This window comes from Alosa sapidissima, chromosome 1 (genome assembly GCF_018492685.1).
Source record: "Alosa sapidissima isolate fAloSap1 chromosome 1, fAloSap1.pri, whole genome shotgun sequence".
NCBI lineage: Eukaryota > Metazoa > Chordata > Actinopteri > Clupeiformes > Clupeidae > Alosa > Alosa sapidissima.
Genome location: NC_055957.1, coordinates 32,005,220 through 32,027,768, shown reverse-complemented (window position 1 = coordinate 32,027,768; position 22,549 = coordinate 32,005,220). Strand labels below are relative to the sequence as shown.

The following is a 22,549-nucleotide window of genomic DNA, read 5'->3' as shown; positions in this document are numbered from 1 at the left end:
CATCTTTGATGACTGAGCCAGCTGCAGCAGGCTCTTCTTGGTCTTCTTGGAGGAAGGTGTCTCTTCCCCCTCCCTGATGAACTGGATGGATGATGAGGCTGGTCTCTCGTGGGTCCACTGCATTCTCAGTCTTTCCTGTTCCAAGATGTCAGCCAGTGTTCTGAGGACCTCGTCATGGCGCCATCTGTATCTTCCCTGGCAAAGTTTCTCTCTCCACACGTGGGTCCTCTGTCAATTCCCACCTGTGCAGGTTTGCTGGTTTTGGTGGAGTTTCACACACTGAGCTGAGAGAGAAATATGCTGAAGGGTTCCAGTCTCACAATTCCAGGACACTTGATGGTTCACTTTGGCAGTTGACATATGCCCTTCCTCTTCCATGTGTTGGACCTTGGCTTTACATGTATCTCCTCTGCTTCTGCCTTGGGTCTGCTCTGACATATGCCACTGTTGTCCCATTACTCCCTGATATAGGATTTCAGTTGCTCAACAGTATGGTGTATTCTTCATGTTTTTCATTCCATTATGCAGCTAATTTGACAAATCTGGACTACATACAGGCCATTTTTGCACCTTGACTCTTCCTCTATTGAGAATTACTTTTCTTTTTAAATATGTGCAGAATTAATTTTGCCATTGTTTTTCTGAAATGTTCAAGTTCTTCCCTGGAAAAGACATTGCCTGGAATCATGGTTGTTAAAAACCAGTATATATCATTCAGAATTGATTGTGCTTTGCCAAATGTGCAAGATGCCCATGCTGTAGGCACTAATGCTCCTCGACACCGCCATAAATGTTGGTTTCGAACTGAGCACTAAAACAAGTTGGATAGTTGTGATATTTGGATAGGCCCTCTCCTCTTTAGCCCAGATGAGTCCATGATTTCCAAAAAGAATGACACATTTTGATTGGTCTAACCGCAGGACCCTTTTCCACGTTTCCTCAGTTCATTTTGGGCTAAGATAAGACTGTATCATGTCTAAATACAATTTTGGCTGTTTTGGCTGTTACAATTTTGGCTGTAGTTTTTGAATTAAGTATCAAACTGTGCACAGAGAAAATAGTTATCAGAGGTTTTCCATACAATGTCAGGTCTGGAAACAGGTCTGGTGTTGATGCAGGGCCATCTGAGGTCCAAAAGACCATGGCCATCCAATTTGTTTTTCAGCTCTTTCCCTTGTTTGCAAAGATTTGTCTGGATTCTCTGATTTTTTTAAATAATATTATGTCCTGTAGATGATGAACTCCCCAGATACTTTACAGTTTCATGTTAAGCAATAGAATTACATTGTGCTCACAGGTTTACACAGAGTGATGAATACATCTTTACTTCTAAGAGACCCTGCCTCTCTGGGATGCTATTTTTCATACCCAGTTATGTTCCCAGTTACCCTGATTAGTTGTGAAACATTCCTCCTTTTGTTTTCTTTATCATTACACATTACTTTTCCAGCATTTTGTTACCCCCGTCCCAACTTTTATTGAAACATGTTGCTGGTATCAAATTCAAAATTAACATATATTTTCCATGAAATAGTCAAATTTGTCTTTTTCAACATCTGATACGTTGTCTGTGTCCGTTTTGCTAATATGAGTTTAAGAGATGTGCATATTATTGCATTCTGTTTTTATTTTGAAGATCTGAAGACAGTGTTTGGTTTGAGCACAGGTACAACTGTTTTGAGATTGGGATTTGTGTTTATAGTTTTGAGAAAAGGGTGGCAGGTTTCAAAAAGTGTTTTGGCAATTGTGAAAAACTGTAAGTACAATGTTTGAGGGAACACAACAACACCTCATGCAGACGGTACTGAAAACCACTAGATGGGGCAAGCGCTGTTTATGATCACCTGACAAGAGACAACTTTACTGTCATCTTTTGGGACAGATCAGGTCTATGCAACAAATGAATTGTGGTATCTTAAAACAATACACTTTTTAAAAGATGTTTTACCAATTGCTATAATTTTCACTAATACGCAAATAAGAGAGGGCAGTATAGGTGCTACAGTGTTAAAGGGCGAGCGAGAGAGAGCGAGAGAGAGAGAGAGAGAGAGAGAGAGAGAGAGAGAGAGAGAGAGAGAGAGAGAGAGAGAGAGAGTAGTTGGTTGCAGCAGGTGCTTGCGCTGTTACTTGTCTCCGAAGACTGGTCGTTACACATTTTGAGCAAAACGCTGTTCCTTCACTATGATGGAAGGTCACGATACTGGATTGTTTCCGTTGTGGTTGGCATCCTCTCTGCTTCTGGGATGTGGTGTTAGTCTTTCTTTGGGGCAGAATGAAACCGAACCAGTGGTTTTGGAGGGAAAATGTTTGGTGGTATGTGACTCGAACCCCTCCGCAGAAGGAGGGGTAACATCATCCTTCGGAATATCTGTTCGGGCTGCCGGAGCCAAAGTGGCGTTTTCTGCGGTCAGAGGAACGAACCATGAACCTTCAGATATGAGCAACCAATCTATGACCATCTACTTCGATCAGGTTATTATCCTCCGGCAACCTTTCTTGTGTTGTTTATTCTACAAATGAAGCATCTCCAGCTCCAAAATGTATTGTTTCCAGTAGGGTTGTATATGTTTAATTATGTCTTCATCTTGTTTAGCTACTTTTTACGTAAGTGGTGAATGTTGATTTCCAAAACCACACTCGCCTAACATGGACAGGCGATGGTGAGAGTAACACAGACATGCTCTTTCACACCATTACAGGTACTTGTCAACATTGGTAATCATTTCGACCTCAGGTCCAGCGTATTCCTGGCACCAAGAAGAGGGATATACAGTTTTAGTTTCCACGTTGTGAAGGTTTACAATCGACAGACTATACAGGTGGGTACAGGACAGGACGCGATTGATCTTAGCCTACTTAGGTCTATACAGTGTAAACTCAAGTCCAGTAGATTCAACTGAAAGTTAACACTTTCCCCTCAAATACCTAGGTGAATCTGATGCACAACGAGTACCCAATTATCTCAGCGTTTGCTGGCGATCAGGACGTGACTCGTGAAGCGGCCAGCAACGGAGTTCTCCTTCATTTGGAGCGCGAAGACAAGCTGTACCTGAAACTGGAACGAGGGAATCTGATGGGTGGATGGAAATACTCTACATTCTCTGGTTTCCTCGTATTTCCACTCTAATTTCACAATCTGTTATAACATTTCTGTTGTGCAACTCTCTCTCTGAGCCCTCCGTGTGAATTCGGATAACGTCTAAGGATTTTATTATATTGAATGACTTTGCTTTTCCATAATGAAGACATCCTCTGAAACACCAACATATTTAAGACACAGTGAAAGCTCATGTAATGCTGAAAAACTTGCTTAAATACAAGTTGGTAGGCAGATATGGGATGATTACGAGTCGTGTTTATTTTGATCCTGTTAAATTCTGTTTCATTCTGTTTTTAGACCTATATTTTGATGTTTTTTTGTTTTTGTTTGTTTGTTTAATAACACGGTAGGGTACAGGTTATTTTTACAGTCTCGGTTGATTCGTAGTCTTAACCTATTCAGTGTCAGTCAGTATTCAAAACACATGCATTTTATACTTGAATGTAATTATGAAAAGTAGCATTAGGAATGTAAAGAGTTGTTTTATTGCTTGATGTTACCAATGTTTTACATAGCCTAATCGTAAGCCAAAGTCATTAAAAACAAATAATTAGCTAAAGCCCTGTCCATGGTGCTGAAAGCGCCCGTGATATTTTCAGTTTAAAAACCCGTGTTGCAAACAACATTACACACTTGAGGCCATTTAAAATAATCTCTAGTCTACTTCAGCAAAGTATCGCCTGCAAAGAGCTGTTAGTATGACCACAACTGAGTTATCTAGGCCTATGCTGGAAAAAATCTGAGCATGATGTCTTAAAAAAAGAATTAGTTTCCAACTATTTTGTGTAAATATGTGTAAGACAACCTATATTCTGTAGCAACTACATCTACTCTCAAGGTAGAGGACAGGTATCTCTAACAGTCTTACTGTATAAGTTGGATGGATGCCAAAACTGGGGTTGGCCCTTGCATGCGCACCAATCAGGCTCCTCATAATTGAAAATTCAAACCTCAGGCAAAGTTCATTATGGATTCGATGGGATATTGTACTCTTGGAACTCAGCATGGTTTCAGACAAGCACATATCCTGTCTGTTGTGTGTGTTACAGTAATAATGAGGTAAATAGTATGACTACAGGCAATCAAAGGTGTTCAAAACATGCTGAAAGTGATTGAGGCTGTCCTCCTGCGGTGATGATCAGGTCTGCAGGAGTGCTACTTACTTCACAATTACAATCGATTCCTTGAAAACACTCAACTTTAAGGACAAGCTTTGTTCAAAACAGTATTTTTTAAATTATTTAATTGTATTGTTAGTCATAATGGTATCCTTTTCCTGTGTAATGTAGTCACTTCAAAAATGCGTGGATGAACCTCCCATAACTATATTTTTTTGGTAAATGGATGAGAGATGTCATGGAAGCTGTCACCGATACTTTGAGTAAGAGTGAGACACTGACACTGGTGCAGCTACAGCATCATCATAAATATCTACTGCGAGCAGAGCTTAGATAGAGTCTAAAAGCAGGTCAGACAGAATCTGGTGTGTCTCTCAAGCAGTTGTTTTAAAGACAAACACACACACACACACACACACACAAATATTATCACTTACATACAGACAGATATGAAAACACACACACATTCACACAAATGTTCCTACACAAGCTCTAAGACTCTCCCTCTCTCTCTCTCTCTCTCTCTCTCTCTCTCACTCACACACACACACACACACACATGCTTCAACGAAATGCAACAAGATCAAGTGAAAAACAGAAATAATTTTCCACCTGCAGAGTGTGCATAGAGTGGAAAGGAGTGCCCAACATTCTCCTCCAGGGATTGGCAGATGCACACAATGAGCCTTGGGTTGTGCTGTGACACAGTAGCATCTGAGCATCTTCTGACAGGAGGACTATCAATGAGTCTACGCACCTCTGAACACCAAGGATATTCCCAGATTTATTTTCTACTGGCATAGGAGGACAAGGCGCAGAACAAGGAGAGTTATTACCATGGGCACAATTAAAAACTGTATAGACAGCACTCCTGGAGATAAAATGCAAATTTGATGAGGCTTGGTAACAACGTAGGCGTTCGGTGTTAAATTGCGCAAGGAACATTGCAAGGGAGGCTCTTGAGAGAAGACGCAAACACATTTCTTCTGTTATGATGATGTGGACTATGGACCCAATCACACCTGTGAAACTATCTTTACGCTCCTCAGTTGTCTGTATTATCCAAATCACATTCCTGTCCCTTTGTTTGCTGTGTTAAAGCAGAGTGTTGTTTTCCAGCTTGTTGATTTTTCTCTATCAGCTCTGATCGTGTGTGCTCCATCGCCACTGTAAACGATCTGTGTCCCCTGACAGTCTCCTGGTCTGGTTCAAGTAAAGATGGCCCAAAGGCTAAAAGCTGTCTGAATCTCTTTACTGACCTTTCTTTTTCAGGAGGATGATTAAAACTGAACACATGAGTCAAGCAGACACGTTGGTGCCAGGTCACTTCACATGACTTTGAATTGGGGGGAGAAAATGCAGATTGCTCTGGTTCAAACTTTCTGTTCTCTTTCTCCTCAGCCAGAGGAAACGCTCCCTCTGCCCTTGCTTCTTTCTGTGGTTTGTCTTTAGACTGTTTGACCTTATTTTTCACAATGCACTGTGGTCCTACATTATTATTATTATTATTATTATTATTAGTAGTAGTAGTAGTACTGTAGTAGTAGTAGTAGTAGTAGTAGTAGTAGTAGTAATATTAATATTATTATTATTATTATTATTATTATTATTATTTTCAGAACACAAAATATCAGTTCAAGAGACATTTAGACATTGCTTAATATCTTTATAGTTGTAGTGATACTTTTGGGAAGCAGAGTAATTACAAGTTTATTATCACTCTACACCTCACCCCTCTCAATCCTTATTCTCATTCTACATGTGTGTCTAGTAGTGTCAAGTTTCCATGGCGGTACAGAATGGCCTCACGTTCACATATATTATCATAGAATACAGTGCATTTGGCCTCAGGTTCACATACATTATCATAGAATACAGTGCATTTGGCATATATCAACTGATCAACTGCCCTGGAATGTGAGCCCCTTCCTCTGAGTGGATGCAAGAAAAAGGTGTTGTTGTGCAGTGTGCTGCCTCTCTATCTGGATGCATTCTGCCATGCTCCCTCTGTGTTGTACTCCTGTGTACTACCTGTGTACTGCAGCATGTGTTGCACTGAGGAATTTAAGTCCAATCAGCACGGCCTCCCACAGAGCTGGCTCCCGTGAGGAAGAGACACTGCTTATTAAGAGAAATAGAAATGAGAGGAGACACTCAAAATAGACCTACTGTACTGGATTCCAGTTTTGTTCTTTTCTGGGGCCTTCTTGGACTTGCAGTGTTCCGACGCTTTAACATAGTTTAGAAAATGCTGATTGCATCTTTGAAAATGGATCACGATAACATGCTTGAACACAGTGATATGCTGATATAAAGCTTGGCACATGCTACTGATGAAAAAACAAAGCTAACTTTAGGCTTCAGCTGCTGTTGTGCAAAAAGCAGTACTTTCTCTTTTGCCAGACAGACATCTTTCGCCTTCTTTAGCCAAGTGGCCCACAGTCAATTAAAAATAAAAAAAATAAAATAGATAAATCCCTTTTGCCAAGATAACTCCTGACTAGTAATGACTATAAAAAATGTTCCCATTCCCGCGGCTCAAAATAACTTCAAAATGACAAAGTAACTGAACAAAGCTAGGGTGTGAACTTATATATAATGCCAACAGACTTTTGAATTCATCTACAAATATTTTTCATCATCTCAAGGTGTCACTCTGGCACACCCACGCACACACACACATATACTCCCCCCCCCCTCCCCCCAAACACACACACACACACACACACACACACACACACTGTGTGCTGTGCTTCCGTGCTCAGATGGTGAAAGCGATAGCATACTCCCCCATGTGCACTCAGCTGAGGGCCTTTGATGTCCGCCCTCTCTGCGGGACACCTGCCGGGAGATGGGCAGTGAGTGAGCACAGGCCCAATCTGTGACCCACTGACACCTGGCACTCGCTGGCCCGTAATCATCCTGAAGCCTGGACATGGGTGCAGATCCGCCCCGTTGCCCGGCGAGAGGGGAAGTGTCCTCTCCAGAAGCCCTGACTGATCTCTCACCAGAGCGACCTCCTCTCTGCACGCTGCGCTTAGAGCCGGCTGTTGGTTGATGGCCATTAATATTCAAGGCGCACTAGAATATTAAGATTTAGAAGAGGCTCAGAGCACACATGTGCAAATGTTTTGCTAACCCAAACACCCCCATGAGTATCTTTGTAATAGATACTAGTGTCAGAGCAGTAATGGTTGCTATAGGGTTTGCGCAATCACCAGTTAACAGTAACACTGAACTGGCTCAAGGTGCACCTGAAAAAGCTACCATTAATCTTCAGTCCTGTGAAGAGACACATTATCCATTAAGTAAACATCCAGTGGTGAGGTAAGAAAGTACATTTAAGCAGTGTGCTGTTATAATTATATAATTATAATTCTAAAGGTTTTCAGTAATATCAGTTGTAACAGGTGAACATTTTGGTCTGTAGATGGATTAAATTGTAGATAATAATAGTAGTAAAGAGATGAAATTGGTCACACTTTACTTTGATGGTCTCCTAAACTATTTACAGAGTCTCCGATTGTCTCCTAAACTATCTGATTATAAACAAGGTATTTGTTGACACTCTAAGCAGACTATACTAGTAAAGTGTTTTTCTAGCAAACAAGTCTTTGGCATGCACCATATAACACAACCAAGCCATCAAGTTAGCCAAAGCCAAAGACCAAAAGAGACAGCCTGTCTCTCCTAAAAAGCAATTATGTATACCTCATTATCACAGATCAATTCAGTGCCTGTAGTGTAGAGGTATCCATAATATTCACAAAATATTTTTTTCTTGCAACTTCAATTATAAAACTGGTAGAATTTGTTATCTCTGAATGGGAGAGTCAGTGAAACTCAATGACAGTAAAATCTCTCAGATAATACTCTGATCTAAATTACCTTTCTTAGTTCAGAGATGTCTATAATCCAATCCCTTTCAATCCATGTTTAATGTGAATTTAAAGTCACCATTTTTTCTGTGCTTATCAAAGTTGATTGGAAGATTTTGAGCACAAGCCAATAACCTGATACATGCTTCTATTTTTATATTTCTTTAATCTTTTTTACATTTAGTGGTCCAGGTCACTTCACAAATTGTAAGCACAGTCATCAACTGTTTATTCAGTGAGGTGAGAGGGTCTTGTGGTGCATGCCGCAAGCACATGCAAACCCAGAGCGGTTTAGTGTGAGTAATGCTTTGTGCATTGCTAAATCAAGTGGTGTGTTTGCATCTTTACTGTATGAAAGATGATAGACTTGATGAATATATTCAAGTAGAACACATTTTTTAAATAGCATACAAACACAGCAAAAGTACATAGTAAAACATAGTAAAACACAGCAATCCTTTATCTCATATATTTTATTCAGTCTTTGTAGTGTTCAGCTTCCTGTGATGCTCATGTGCTATTAGCTCATTACACTGTAATAGATACTAGTGAGAAAAGCACCATTTCAATGCAGGCATGACTACCTGCAAGTTCTTTAGAAACACTGGTTGCCATGTGATTTTGTGAATGCGTTTTATCATGTGATGCATTTAACACAGTAGTACAAAAGCTCTTAGTCTGCACATCATTGTGTCTTCATTAAAAAAAACCCACTTAGGCTGTTCTTTAATCGGGGGAGCATACGCATCGTTTATTTTACAGTCAGGACAACACATTTGCCTGCTGATGAACAGCTTGAGAGTGGAGAAGATGTCGCCACACTGTGTCTATGATAGTGGGTTTTTATGGCACTTTATGGATATCCTGGAGGTTGTTAGCATTCCGTTAGGCCTATGCAATTTGCATAGGCATGGACAAGACAATGTTGTTTTGATGAAGTTGGCCAGCTTATTTTAAATGCATTAGGTGCTACGTTCTGGATCCCATCTGTTTAATTACTTGTTTGAGAATCAGCTCTAATTCAATCAATTTCATTGCAAACAATTTCAAATTTATGGGCGGAGCGCAAGTCGTACGTCTTCTTAATGGCCTAGAATTACTTTTTGACACTTTTGGAAAAACAAAAAAGTTCTTCAACAAAGGGAAAGATTTCTACAAGGCAATGTACTAGTAGTAAATGTAGCAGCACGACCTTGTCTGCATTAACATGTCAGTGTGCCATGTCTCCAGAAGTGTGCCATGTCTCGAGAAGTGTGCAGAAGTGTGCAATGTCTCCATAAGTGTGCCATGTCTCCAGAAGTGTGCAGAAGTGTGCCATGTCTCCATAAGTGTGCCATGTCTCCATAAGTGTGCCATGTCTCCAGAAGTGTGCAGAAGTGTGCCATGTCTCCATAAGTGTGCCATGTCTCCATACATCTGGTTGTCTGCTCATCATGTCATTCTTTGACACCACACTTTATGCTCTTTGCCAGTGATTATTTGCAATAGTATGCATTTGTGTGAACATTCACAACCTGAGTAACTACTAAGTAAACAGTCTCTTCATAGGCGGCCAGTGAGTGCCCATAATCACTCAGAGCACAATCTAATTGCTCCCTGGTTTTCTTAACTGGAGATGGAGAGATCTCCTTCGGGAGCAATTGGCTGGTTCTCCTCAGACTTGGATGCCAGCAGTTATGATATTTTCACTTTGAGAGTTGTCAGTGGCTGCCTGTAAATAATAAATAGGAGCATCTGTTGGATCCCATTATTTAGCCTTTACCTTCTTCTCATTAATTCTGCCAGTTCAGTCCTCAAAGTTGTTTGCTTTCCTATAGAGAAGCAGGCCCAGAGGGCTGTGGGACTGGTGAGATATGTAAACAACATTTCACACAAGAAGTGGAGAGGATTTAATGGAATTAAATTGTGTCTTTGCCAAACTACTGTACTTGTGAGTGTTGAGATTGTTGTTGTTGTTGTTGTTGTTGTTTGCATGTGGGGAGCACAAACAGGAGAATAACAGAGACAGAAAATGTTGCCTGATCTGCTCTATGCCAAACAGAGCTCTCAAATGTGGCTTTGCCATAGTTAAGCAGAAAATGTCATAATTTGTTATGAAACAACCTTTTTTGCTCATGAAAGGTAAATGTAGCCTTTCTTGGATTCGACCTATGCTCTTCTGAAATTTGTAGATTCTGGATTTTACATTCAATGTCAAATGGTAACAAAATTATACATTTATACTCTTAACTAACCAAGATACAGATTTTACCTAGATGGCATTGGTGCATTCATAAAAATCATTATCTCTTTTTCATTGAACACAAATAATGTGGAGCTCACATTTGAATTTCATGAAGCCCGAAGGCAAGGCCTCAGCAAATACTGATGAAGTGCTGAAAGATTAAAGAGGGCTGACTGCTTAATCAACTGTAATGACATCCACAAACATTTCATACCAATACACACATTCATACCTGTACACATATTAAAAACAGCAAAGACCATGAGTGATGCTGAAAAAATACCTAAAGATTCCATTTTCATGCTATATTACACCAGGGCCTCATCAGCATCTTTGATCACTGAATGATCTCTATTATACTGATCGTTTTGATGCTATTCAAACATCCCATCAGGGAAGATGTGTCCCAAAACTGATCCGTAAATTCTAGAGTCTTTCTCAGATGGAGTTATTCAACAAACAGGGCAACAGACAGGGCAGCAGAATCCAATTGTAAGTAAGTGTCGCATCAAAAGGGAGTCTGAAGCTGTACATTGAGTTACTTTAAGACCACAGGTGCTCTCTGTCCTGAAGACAGAGAGGAAGAGCATAGAGGAGAAGAGAACAGAGAAGAGAGAAGAGAGGAGATGAGAGGAGAGGAGAGGAGAGGAATGGAGAAGTGAGGAGAGGAGGACAGAAAAACAGGACGAGAACAAATAACTCCTGAGATAAAATATCAGCCATCTAGCTCATTACATTACATTACATTTAGCAGACACTTCTTGACCAAAGTGACTTACATATGTCAGCTATATTGGCTGAAGCTGGGAATTGAACCGACTACTTTCAGGCTACTGCACGCTAGCCCAGCTCCTTAACCACTACACTACCACCACCCCACAATGCTCAGGAACCAGGGTCAGCTTCCTAGTGGCTGGCCAGTAAAGCTTCAGGTGCTATTCACATGCAGGTATTCTGGTGACACACCAGAATCAACAGCACACACCCAGACTTGTGTTATACCAGGAAACACCACACCCTGGTGTTATCAGTGCACTTCACAACCACTGCCATGTTATATACTTAAAACAACATATAGGCTAATGAAACCACGTGCTAAAATCCTTTGATATTTTCTATGATTACAAATGTTTGAGCTTCAACGTTGTGAGAGATTTGAGTACATCAGATTGTTTTGGCTGAATACATCATTAAACATAATCTCTGCCTTGCTGGATTTTATGCAGACACCTGAAAAATTATTCATCTTTTTCTAAAAACATTTTATGAAAAATGTATCGCTTGCCCTGATCTTGTGTGTGTGTGTGTGTGTGTGTGTGTTTGTGTGAAATGTCAGGCTAATTAGAAACAAGCGAACAATGCTCCAAGAGAACAGACTCATCTCTTCTCTGTGACCCCCAGGTCTGCTCCTGCGCCGGGAGTCATAAAGCTCTCAGGGCTCGCCTGGGGCCTTCTCCGACGCTGCCAGCCCCTCACCCTACTCCAGAGGCAGCAGCCACACAGCACATTATTAATACATGGCCTGTCTGCTCCCTCTGCTTCACATACAGGATACACGCTTATCGCTTATCTCTTGTGCACCGCCAGTTTAGACATTCATTCATTTCTCCTCGAAATGAGTACTTGGCATTGGCATCATTTTTGAAACTCTTGTTTTCATAGCTTTCCTTATCCCCCCCCCTTTTTTTTCTCTCTTCACCTTAATCATGGGGATACATTCATTTCTGAGTCGTATGAGGATGCAGGCTATCCAGGGCCACATATGAGCACCTCTTCACTGGCCTCGCAAGCCTAATCTGGTCCGGTGATGAAGCCGAGGTGGGGAGAGGCACGGTGCTTGGCGGTACCGCCTGCTTAAGCCTGCCTTTTATGTGGAGACACATGGTGCACCCGGAGAGAGGTCTTCTGGGGATGCTGGCAGATGGCGTGGCTCTCAGATAAAGGCAGCATCAGTGTGACAAGCGGTGCGGCGCAGCTCCACAGGCCTCTGCGCAAGAGCCCCCGCCGAAGCATCAGGGTGTGTGTGTGTGTGTGTGATGCCTGCCCGGCTGCCACCGCTGCAGTGCGAAGTCCCAGTCTTGAACACAAAAGGCGAATCAGTGCTCACTTGTGGAGACACTAACACTTTTTTTTGAAGGGGGGGGGGGGGGGTGCAGTGACAAGCTTGAAGGCAACAGAGTTATTGTAGCAGAGCTTTGGTTTTGGGTTGGTACCCCACCTCCCTTTCATCCTCATAGGTGATTAATCTTGTGAAAAATATTTTTTTGTAATCATGATCAAATCGCTTTGGGAAGTGCTGATGCCATGACAGAAAAAAACAAACATCCAGATTTGAAGGGATATTGACACTCAAGGCTAAGCAATTGTTTCTATCAGAAATGAAAGGCAAGATCATTCAAAAGAAATATTCCAGCACAAGCATGCAAAACACACACACAATACTTTTACAATACTCTCAAGTTATTGAAATTCAGGTAATTCATCCTCTTGATGCTTTTTTTGTGAAAACAAGACAATCTTTCTTCATACGTCATCCAACCCACTGTAGACTACTTACATCATTTGTATTTTACTCCTTTCTGCTAAACAAATGACACCATCTTTATGATGTGGCTGTGCTAGAAGAGATGGAGGACACAGCAGCACATAATTCCATTCCAGCACCACACATGGAGGAATAAAATAATTATTAAAGCTTTAGAAGGAAAAATGTAATTCGAGCTGCTTTTCTCTCAAACTTTAAGCTCCTATAGGCTCCCCTGTTCTGATCTTTGGTAGAAAAGAACATGCACGCTCATTTATCAATTAAGATCTAAAGAGGGCATTTGCTGTGGAAAAGGGCTGTGAGAGACATGTTGGGCTTTTAAGTGACCCTTAGAGAAATATATAGTGGATGGGAGCCTCCTTAGAAACCAATTAAATCTGACTCGGAGGTGCTGGCGTGGTATGCTTATGATCAGTCACCCTGGGTAATAAATTACACTCCGGGGCCGGCGAGGTGTGGTGTTTGGGGGAGACACCGAGGCCCAAGCACGCCTCAAGGTAACCAGCTGGACATGAGATATGGGGGCCATGCACGAGGATGGCCCTGACTGGGGCTTAATTTTCTAAAAAAAAAAAAAAGAGGTCCAATGCAAATCAGAAACATTGTTGTGTTGGAGACAGCCTCTCTCAAGTCTCTAATGCAATGTTAAAGCTTATTTGAAAATCCTATATGACAGATGCTCTGCAGCGATACAGTTAGTAAATATATACCGTATTTTCCGGACTATAAGTCGCACCGGAGTATAAGTCGCACCAGTCAAAAAATGTGTCATAAAGAGGAAAAAAACATATATATAAATATATATATATGTTGCACCTGAGTCGCAGGACCAGCCAAACTATGAAAAAAAAGTGCGACTTATAGTCCGGAAAATACGGTACATGAGAATTGTACCGTGGAGGTAACATACAAGACCACACATATCAGAATAAGTCATTTTATTTACATGGTGTATCTGCAGATACAAAAAACCTTTTACACTGTATTCAAAATGTGCAATAAGTTGGTATACAGCCTGCCCCTTCAAAAACAACAAGCATGTCAGAGCTTACACTGCATTCTTGAAGGGCATACTAAACCTGGAACAAACCACAACCGAAAAAAATCACTGCAGCCATAGGAGTCCATAATCACCCATTGTGTTACCACTTCAGCTCTACTTCTAGTGGACAGACGCTCAATCCTAAGTGACAAGCCCAGTCATTCTAACCACGGTGAAACAACATTCGATGTATTCATATTTCTGTATAATCAGAAAGGCCATCAGTAATCATTATGGAGAAATGAGAATTACAACGTACCAAACGTGTGGATAATGAGGATATACTTCTATAAAGATCTGAATAAACTAAGGCCCGAAGCAACTTAAAATGATTAGTATGAACAAATGTAAACTTCCCTAAGGTAACACCTAAGGATAAAGAAATGGACAGCATTGGCTGGATATGCTAGATATTTGAAGATAAAATACTGACTTAACCAGCAATTTAAATGAAAAAGGGATGACAGGTCTATCACTATGAAGGACTGGGAAAACACTATGAAGGGTGTTTCTGTGCTTAAGCGACAAAGTGTTAGCATCAAATGACATGTTTATCGTTTACACTTGATTCACGCCTCAGCTCTGTGGGAAGGATTTTTAATACGCTGAAGGCCAATAATTTGACAAAGTCTTTCCCCAATGGAATGACACGCCAAGCCAGTACCATTTCATGTACATACATATTTTCTTTAGCCAATTGGGGGCTTGATAATGAGAACAAGTCCCATTGTTGTTTTCCTATTTACTGCCAACAGCAGGAAGATGATTAGCAGTCCATCTGGTTTAAGGTGTGCTAAGCACTTGGCCCCATAACGCTGTTCAAAATGTACTACTCATTTCTGCCTATACATACATTTCAGAACTATGTCAATTTTAACCCAATGTTTGATCAATGTATCCCAATAACACAACCTAAAATGTGTATCAATTTCCCTTTTAAGTATCACAGGAATGTTTTACTTGTCACAAACCATCGTCCAATGGTCACATGCAGTGCAGAGCAGCAAGTGAAAATTCCTCTAAAACAACCATGCATTTTGCCATCGGGACATGAATAAAACAGGTATGACAAATAGGTACCTGAACAATCCAACACTTTTGTTTTGATATGTTTCTGAACCGGATGATACAGTAAAGCCAAGGTTTGCAGATCTTTGACCAAGTGCTCCATATTCATGCTTTACGAGCCATGGTTTTCCTCAAGTTTCAAAACTCTAGACTAGAGACACAAAATGAAACAATGTACTACCCTCTTACAATGCCCAAATTATTGCCTCACTGCCTTCACACCAAATAACACCGTTATTTAAAGGAAATAACACGATGGCACCATAATGCCATCAAGACCATAAGAAATTATAACCGTTCACAACTTTGGCAGAAATGTATTAAGAAAAAAATGAATGGTAATGGCTGCATATACTGTAATGTTTTGGCAAGGTCTTCCAAGCTGTAATATTGAGCATTTAACATAATGTTCAACTTTTGTGAATCTGTGTGCGGGGAAGGGTGTCCCTAGGTTTGTTTGGCAACTGAATTCTAACCTAAAGTACATCAATCTCCCAAATAAAAACAATGAATACACATCATAAGGCAGAATTTGTTTCCCTTTTCATAAGAACTGTTTAAAAATGACCTGGCATCCATTCTGTCACCTGTGTGTCAACATTTTTGAAGTGTGCCTCCATGTTACACAGTCTATGAATTACACAATGAAATACTTCACAAACTTGCAATGGGAAGAGTCATTTCTGAGGTTATCGAAGCGCCAGAAGCTTCTGGGGAGCTTCTGATACTTTACATAACATCCAATAATACTTGAACCCTAGAAATGTGGAATTCCTTACAAACAAAATGAAATGACAACTGTCAACAAATTAGAACAATGTATCGTAGACCAATATCAGAGTGAAAGATTATTGTCAAACACACAAAATAAGTACCGTTCATGGAGAAACTTTCACATACAAAAAAACAAACAAAAAAAAAAAAAAACGATAACAGGTTCAAAGGGATTATAAGTCATTAGGATCACATTCACTGAAATGGTTGGAATAAGGGAAGCTGAAAAATAAAAATAGCCAAATCATTACAAAACAAAAAGGAAAGGAACATTTTCTTCAGATGTCCTTACTCTAAAAAAAGTTAACGTGATTGGACATAGTAGTGTACTGCCTGTGCGGCTAGCTAATGTAGCTTATAAGTATGGCTCTCTGGAACAGCATACTACACAGGTGGAGTATCAATGGAAAACGCTCAGGCTAAAAGCAGTAAGAACAACAGTGTGGCAATCACTGAGCCAGAAGGGTGGAGGGCAGCGGGAATTACATGATGACTCACTGCCTCTCGTGTCAAATTGTGCACAAAAAATGGAGTCAAGAGTTTCAGAAAAATACAAGCAACCCTAAACAACATTAAGACATTTCCCTGTGTGTATCCACAACTGATGACATTTCTTCAATGTTACTAAAGCTTGGGGGGGTTGGGGGTTCTTCTCATGTGCTTCTCGAGTTTCCTTATTTGGGATATGTATGTGTTTATGCATACAAAAAATAAAGAGATAACTTTGTCCAAAGACTACTGATCCTTTACAACCAAAGAACAACACAATACGCTTCCCTTGTCATGAACATGCAGAAAATATTCCAGTATATGTTAATCCTCTAAATCACATTCTTTGCACTTGATATGCCCAACAACATAATGACTATCTAATCTAGTATGAGGGAGACACTGGAACCCACTAACACAAACACACATCACCTCTCATCTTTTCCTCGGGAAAAAAAAGAAAATAAGCAATGGCACCAGAACATGTTTAAAAGTTGTTAAAACCTGCTTTGTTGTTTCATCTATCCCAAAAGTGCAAGTAGCAAGCAAAGTCTTCTGAAGTTCCAAAACTATTTTAACCATTTTCAATAGTGCTTTTCCTGCAAGTAATCTTTCATCTTATTCGGTAAAGGCAATTTCTGGATCAGGTCTATCCGTGTGTACTGGCGAATGACAAACCGGCAGAGATACTGCAGAGACCGCACTTGCATAAACCGGGACACGGGATTGGTCAGTCTGACGGGGTAGGTCGCAGATCCGGGTAGGCGTGACCTGGAGTAGCAGAAGGCTCCGCTCTCAGAATCCTTTATCGAGTGTTCAATGAGATCCACAATGGACGTGTGTCCCTCTACATCCGGCTGCTCATAGAAGCTGAAACTGCCGTTGGAGTGTTCTATTCTGGTGTGGAGTGTCTTTCCTTGGGAGCGGAAGCTCAGGCTAAGCAGGTAGCGGTCGTCCGAGCTGTCCCGCACCAAGAAGGACCCATCGATCAAGTTGGTCAGCTTCTCCTCCGCCTCCCACCGGGTGATCGGTCCCCAGTACCAACCCTGTTTGGCCAGCTTCTTCAGCTCAACGGTCAAACTCGTCACCACCATGTGCCCGCTGTTCTGAACGGCATCGTAGACCCGCCGCACGCCTGGGGCTGAGTTGGGGTCAAAGTTGAGGTGGTGCATGACCCGCTCAGCAACCTGAGCATGGGTGCCCCCAAATGCGGGTAAGGTCCTTTGGAGGAGACTGCCCGACAGTGGAGGTAGAGGAGGTGAGAGGGGGGCTTCGAGTTGCGAGCCTTGCAGCAGAACGTTGGCCGTGTTGAGCAGCAGTCTGTTCACCGACGGTTCCATGAAGAGGTCTGGGGACATCAGCTCCTGGTCGATGGGGTCCTCATCCGCATCAAGAGAGCATCTATCTGACTGTGGCCCTACCTCCATAGGTGACATGCCATCCAGGCAGAAAGAGCGAGAGCCATCTTCAGAGTACAGTCCATCATCTAAAGGCATTGTGTACTGGATATAGTCCTGAGCTGCAAGGCCGATGACTACAGGCACATTTTCATCAATATCTAGATGAAGGTCTCCATTCTGAGGTTCTGGATCCTTCAACGAGTCACTTGACTCTTTAAAGAGTCCATCCCTAGGAAATTCCAGGTAGTCTTTCCGAACACCATTAAGTGCAGGGCTCGCGCCGGATGAATGGATCAATGCGTTCACCGTGGCTTCCATTTTCATACACGTCTCTTCAGAGTTTGCTGGTCTAAGAGGCCAAGGGGTCGGGCTGTAATGGTGGTTTCGGACAGAGGACCGCAATGAGGGCTGGGATTTTAAGTCACTAAATGTAATGGGTGCGGAGGATGATGAGAATGTGTCGTCATCTACAGAACTTACAGACGGTGAACTCCCTTTGACTTTGACCTTCTGTTTTGTAGACAGTCTCCTTTTCAGGGTGCCCATTAGGCTCTCACTCTTGGAGCGATTCTTGGGCCCTTTCTCCTCTTCATTATCAAAGTCACTATTAACAAGATCTTTGCTGTAACAGCCTCCAAACAGGGAGTCTTCCACTGCAAAACTGGCTGCCAGTGTTGACGGTGCAGCAAACTCATTTTCATCTTTGCCTTTTAAATTTAGTGACTTTCTTATGGTCTTAAGGCTTATCTTCTTCATTCTGATAGTTCCTCCCAAATTTAGGCAAGGGGGTGACTCAGGCAATGCTTTACAGATGACCAAGTTGCCTGTCCCTCTGCTTGCTCATCGCTTATCAGGTGAACACCTCTGCCATTCCTGGAAAAGAAATGACTGCTTAGTATTCACTTATTAAGTATGATACATAACTACAACTCACATAACTCAAGATTGAAACACACAGACACACACTTACAAACATATTCTTAATTATATTATAGTAACCAACATTCATAAATAGGCTAGGGCCTACCTAAAAATAGGGGATCAAAAGCAGATAATCTATTTACACATGTATTACAAACGTAGTTCTCCTTTACATTGAAGAAAAGTTTGAATAAACATACATAGCGTAACTTAAGTCAAAAGTCTAAAGCAATACAGTTAGTAATATCTGGTTAACAATACATTTCCCCCTTCAGATTTCATCCTGTTTAGAATGCAATAGTAAAGCTATTATAGGGCTTATGATGTTATGAGCAGCCCAATCACTCATACAATTAACCCTTGCGAATGTCGATTCTAAACAGCTTAAATGTCTGATTAAGGGAATCTGACGGTGACGTTAAATTGTCTGCGAGAGAGGAAGCCAGGAAATGTAATGCCAAACAACAATGTGTTGAAAGTTAACGTTAGCAAGCTATCTGGCTTGAGCTGATATTGAAGATAGCCAGCTAGCCAAGTTGTTCTTATGTTTCTATTACACACTAACTAAATAAAGGAGACCTGGCTACGATAACCATCATTCTCATCCAAATTCAAGTCCTTATATTAGTTTACAGTCACAACATGACTCATTTAAGACCATTCGGTATTAGGAAACGGTGGGCCTAATTCACGAGCCTAGTGACTGCCAAGATATCCTAAATAGTTAGTTAGCATGCTGGCTAATGCTAACTTGACAAGGTATCATTGTTGGACAAATACAAAGAAAGCCATTTTATCCAAATATTTACGTTTCACATCAATCTAGATGGAATGTGTATATTTACCTGTTGTGTTTCATCCGAAAGACAAGAACTGGTGTATTTCCGAACTATGTCCAAAAGATCTGACTCACATACTGAAATAAAACAAGAAGCTAATATCGCTAACGTTTAGCCCAAAGGCTGTACAACCTCTACAACTCTCACTGATGATGGTTAGCTTTAGCGTTGGCTAACGTTACTGCTAACTAGCTTCCAATGCTAAATAATAAAAAATCGCTTTGCCGTGTTCTGAATATGCGATTTACAGCATAAAACACAATTCAACGGGATATACGTTTGAATGCGCGACATTTGCTTAAGGTTTAAACATATCTACAATCACGATGTTTAGCATTTAAAACTTTTCTCCCCCTTTTCAATCGTCCTCTTGCTCTACCCCTTTGTTTGCTGTTGCATCATGGGAGAAAGAGGTAGGTGGTGTTGAAGGGAGAACCTGGGGTCGCTGCTTTACACCAGTCTATGCTTCACACACGAATGGGCTACAAGAAAATCATACAAATCTGTAGTAGCCTAAGGTTACTCAATAATAATAAGCCTAAGGTTACGCATCATTTTACTCAATGTTTAGTAGTGTTTTATGTTTCATAATGTTTCATATGTTTCATGTTTTATTTATGTTTCATTTCAGGAAACACTAATTCCAGAATACAATATGATTTATTTGTAAAAAATCAGTCTGAACTTTAGCCTAACCTTTTTTTTTTCCAGTTCACCAAAAACATTGTGGACATCAGATTCAAATAATAGCCTATCAGCATCCTGCCCCGATACCAGCATAGGCTATTTTCCAAATGCCATGAATTGAGTTGACACATGTAGGCTAGCCTTTTATAGGTGTGTAGGGCTACCTTGAATCATTGTGAAATATAACAAACCTGAGGATAGGCTGCTTATCAATCCATTGCTGGATGAGGATGAAGTAGGCTAATCAACCCATTGTTGGAACTGTTGTCAGATTGATTAGGCCATATGCATATCAGGTTAGGTATAGGTTTTTTTGTCCAGGCACATACTTATTGATCAGATGGACTGTGTGTATCTGTACATTTTAAACACACACACAAACACACCCTCACTCCCCATCTTTGCTTCTATGCCAGCCCCACTGAACGTTTCCCCAATAAAATCTTCCCCTTTCTGATTTGCATGAGCTCAGGTCAATGAGGCCTGCAGGCCATAAATAGCAAATGGAACTTGGAAGTTCAAAACTTGTTATATCCAATAGAACATACGTTCTCACTGGCCATGAACATGATTGTCATGTCGGCCGAGGTGGAATGCAGAGGGTCCAAGTCAAGATCTGGGACCCGTCAGCCCCCCATAAGAGCCTTCATGGATGACTTAACAGTGATGACAACATCTGTTCCAGGGTGCAGGTGGCTCCTCAGGGGCGCCATCGGCTCATCTCCTGGGCAAGGATGAGCTTCAAGCCTGCTAAGTCCAGGTCTCTGGTCCTAAAGAAGGGTAAAGTGTCCGATCGTTTCAGCTTTGCCCTGGGAAAGACCATAATTCCATCGGTGACTGAAAAACTTGTCAAGAGCCTGGGGAAGATCTTTGATAGCTCCCTGAAGGACTCAGCTGCCATAAAACAAACCAAGCGCGACCTGACTACGTGGCTCATAGCGATTGACAGATCTGGCCTCCTTGGGAAATTGAAAGCCTGGATCTACCAGCACGGAGTCTTGCCAAGAATACTCTGGCCCCTGTTAGTCTACGAGGTACCAACATCAACAGTCGAGGCTCTAGAGAAGTCTATCAGCCAGCTCCTCAGGAAATGGCTGGGACTCCCTCGGTCCTTGAGCAGCATTACCCTGTACGGCCATTCCACCAAGCTGCATCTTCCTTTGAGTGGACTAACAGAGGTGTCACCCGCTCCAGAGAGGTGTTAATGTACAGGGACTCCAGAGACACAAAAGTTGCAGCAGCAGGAATCCTCGTGAAGACCGGGAGGAAGTGGCAGGCGCAAGAAGCTGTCACTAGAGCTGAGGCGCGACTAAGACACAAAACGCTGGTGGGCTCCGTGGCAACGGGACGGGCAGGTCTTGGTTGTTTTCCCAAGCCACGTTACGATCTGGCTCGTGGAAAAGAGAGGCGCAGACTGATTCAAGATGAAATACGAGCAGAGGTGGAAGACATCTTAGCAGCTGCTCAAAAGCGCTAGGGGAGGGGCGGTACCGCTGGCGCCACGACCAGGTGCTAAAGGCTTTGGCGGACTCCATCTGCTCAGCGATTAAGCACAGCAAGACCCAGGCAGCCCCCAAACAATCAATCACCTTCATTAGAACTGGGCAGAAGAAACAACACCACCGGCAACACCAGGGGGGCTCCTCACCACCGCCCGTGACTGGCAGCTTCAAGTCGACCTAGGAAGACATCTCAAGTCCTCAAGTTCCCAGGCAACATCACAGCCACTTCTCTCTGCCCAGACATGGTGCTAACATCTGAGTCTACCAAGCAAGTGGTTATCCTGGAACTGACTGTCCCCTGGGAAGACCGTATTGAAGAGGCCCACGAGCGCAAGAGGGCTAAGTATGCAGAGCTCAGCTCGGAGTGCCGGAACAGCGGCTGGAAAGCTCGCTGTGAGCCAGTCGAGGTCGGGTGCCGAGGCTTCGCTGGCCGCTCACTGCTGCGAACCCTCAAACTCCTTGGAGTGAAAGGACTACAATTGAAAAAAGCCACCACAAACATCTTAGAGGCCGCAGAGAGGACCTGATGGGACTGATCACCCCCGGCTGGGTCACCCGGGTGAGGGTGTATGAAGATTAAAGACCCGAAACACCCTATGACCCCGGGTTCTTGACTGATGACGTGTCCAAGTAGCACCAGAAGGTGTATTCAAACTCTAAGGGGCCGTTTATACGAGAACGATTGCAAAGGAAGACGACAAAATATTTTATCATAAGTGCCTTTTGTTTACATGGCGACCCCGCCATCGGGGCTTGAAGACGCAAAAATCTGAAGACTCAGAGTTTTGAAGATGACCCGGGTTGCGTCTCCGTCTAAACGGCTAAACCAAAGATCCTTGATTACCTCTCTGGCTAAACTGTCAAATTAGAATGTCTGCGCGTGACGTACCGGGGTTCTATCACACCACCACCCAGCGGTCTGGAATGCATATCCAATCGAATATCACATACTCTTGCGTCTT

The 22,549-nt window shown here is 42.0% G+C and overlaps 2 protein-coding genes and 1 pseudogene across 2 annotated transcripts; 2 read left to right on the top strand and 1 right to left on the bottom strand.

Annotated features, from left to right (window-relative positions):
* Positions 1-2,064: 2,064 nt before the first annotated feature.
* Positions 2,065-3,659, top strand: cbln2a (cerebellin 2a precursor). Its single transcript, XM_042058272.1, has 3 exons — positions 2,065-2,472; positions 2,700-2,819; positions 2,930-3,659. The coding sequence occupies exons 1-3, from the start codon at positions 2,182-2,184 to the stop codon at positions 3,125-3,127; spliced, it is 609 nt and encodes a 202-aa protein (XP_041914206.1). The 5' UTR covers positions 2,065-2,181; the 3' UTR covers positions 3,128-3,659.
* Positions 3,660-13,788: 10,129 nt separating this feature from the next.
* Positions 13,789-19,813, bottom strand: socs6b (suppressor of cytokine signaling 6b). The gene is made up of 2 exons (XM_042103804.1): positions 19,405-19,813; positions 13,789-18,511 (listed from the first exon to the last, which is right to left on the bottom strand). Exon 2 carries the CDS (start codon positions 18,392-18,394, stop codon positions 16,823-16,825), a length of 1,572 nt encoding a protein of 523 aa, XP_041959738.1. The 5' UTR covers positions 18,395-18,511; positions 19,405-19,813; the 3' UTR covers positions 13,789-16,822.
* On the top strand, positions 19,799-22,114 carry LOC121689844 (annotated as a pseudogene).
* The last annotated feature ends 435 nt before the right edge of the window (positions 22,115-22,549 follow it).

What these genes read in the sequence shown, in the direction of transcription:
- socs6b (XM_042103804.1), bottom strand. Translation starts at nt 18,394, where the DNA reads ATGAAGAAGATAAGCCTTAAGACCATAAGAAAGTCACTAAATTTAAAA.
- cbln2a (XM_042058272.1), top strand. Translation starts at nt 2,182, where the DNA reads ATGATGGAAGGTCACGATACTGGATTGTTTCCGTTGTGGTTGGCATCC. An exon ending in TGACCATCTACTTCGATCAG is followed by an intron (nt 2,473 to 2,699) that starts GTTATTATCCTC and finishes ACACCATTACAG; the next exon opens with GTACTTGTCAACATTGGTAA. An exon ending in ACAATCGACAGACTATACAG is followed by an intron (nt 2,820 to 2,929) that starts GTGGGTACAGGA and finishes TCAAATACCTAG; the next exon opens with GTGAATCTGATGCACAACGA.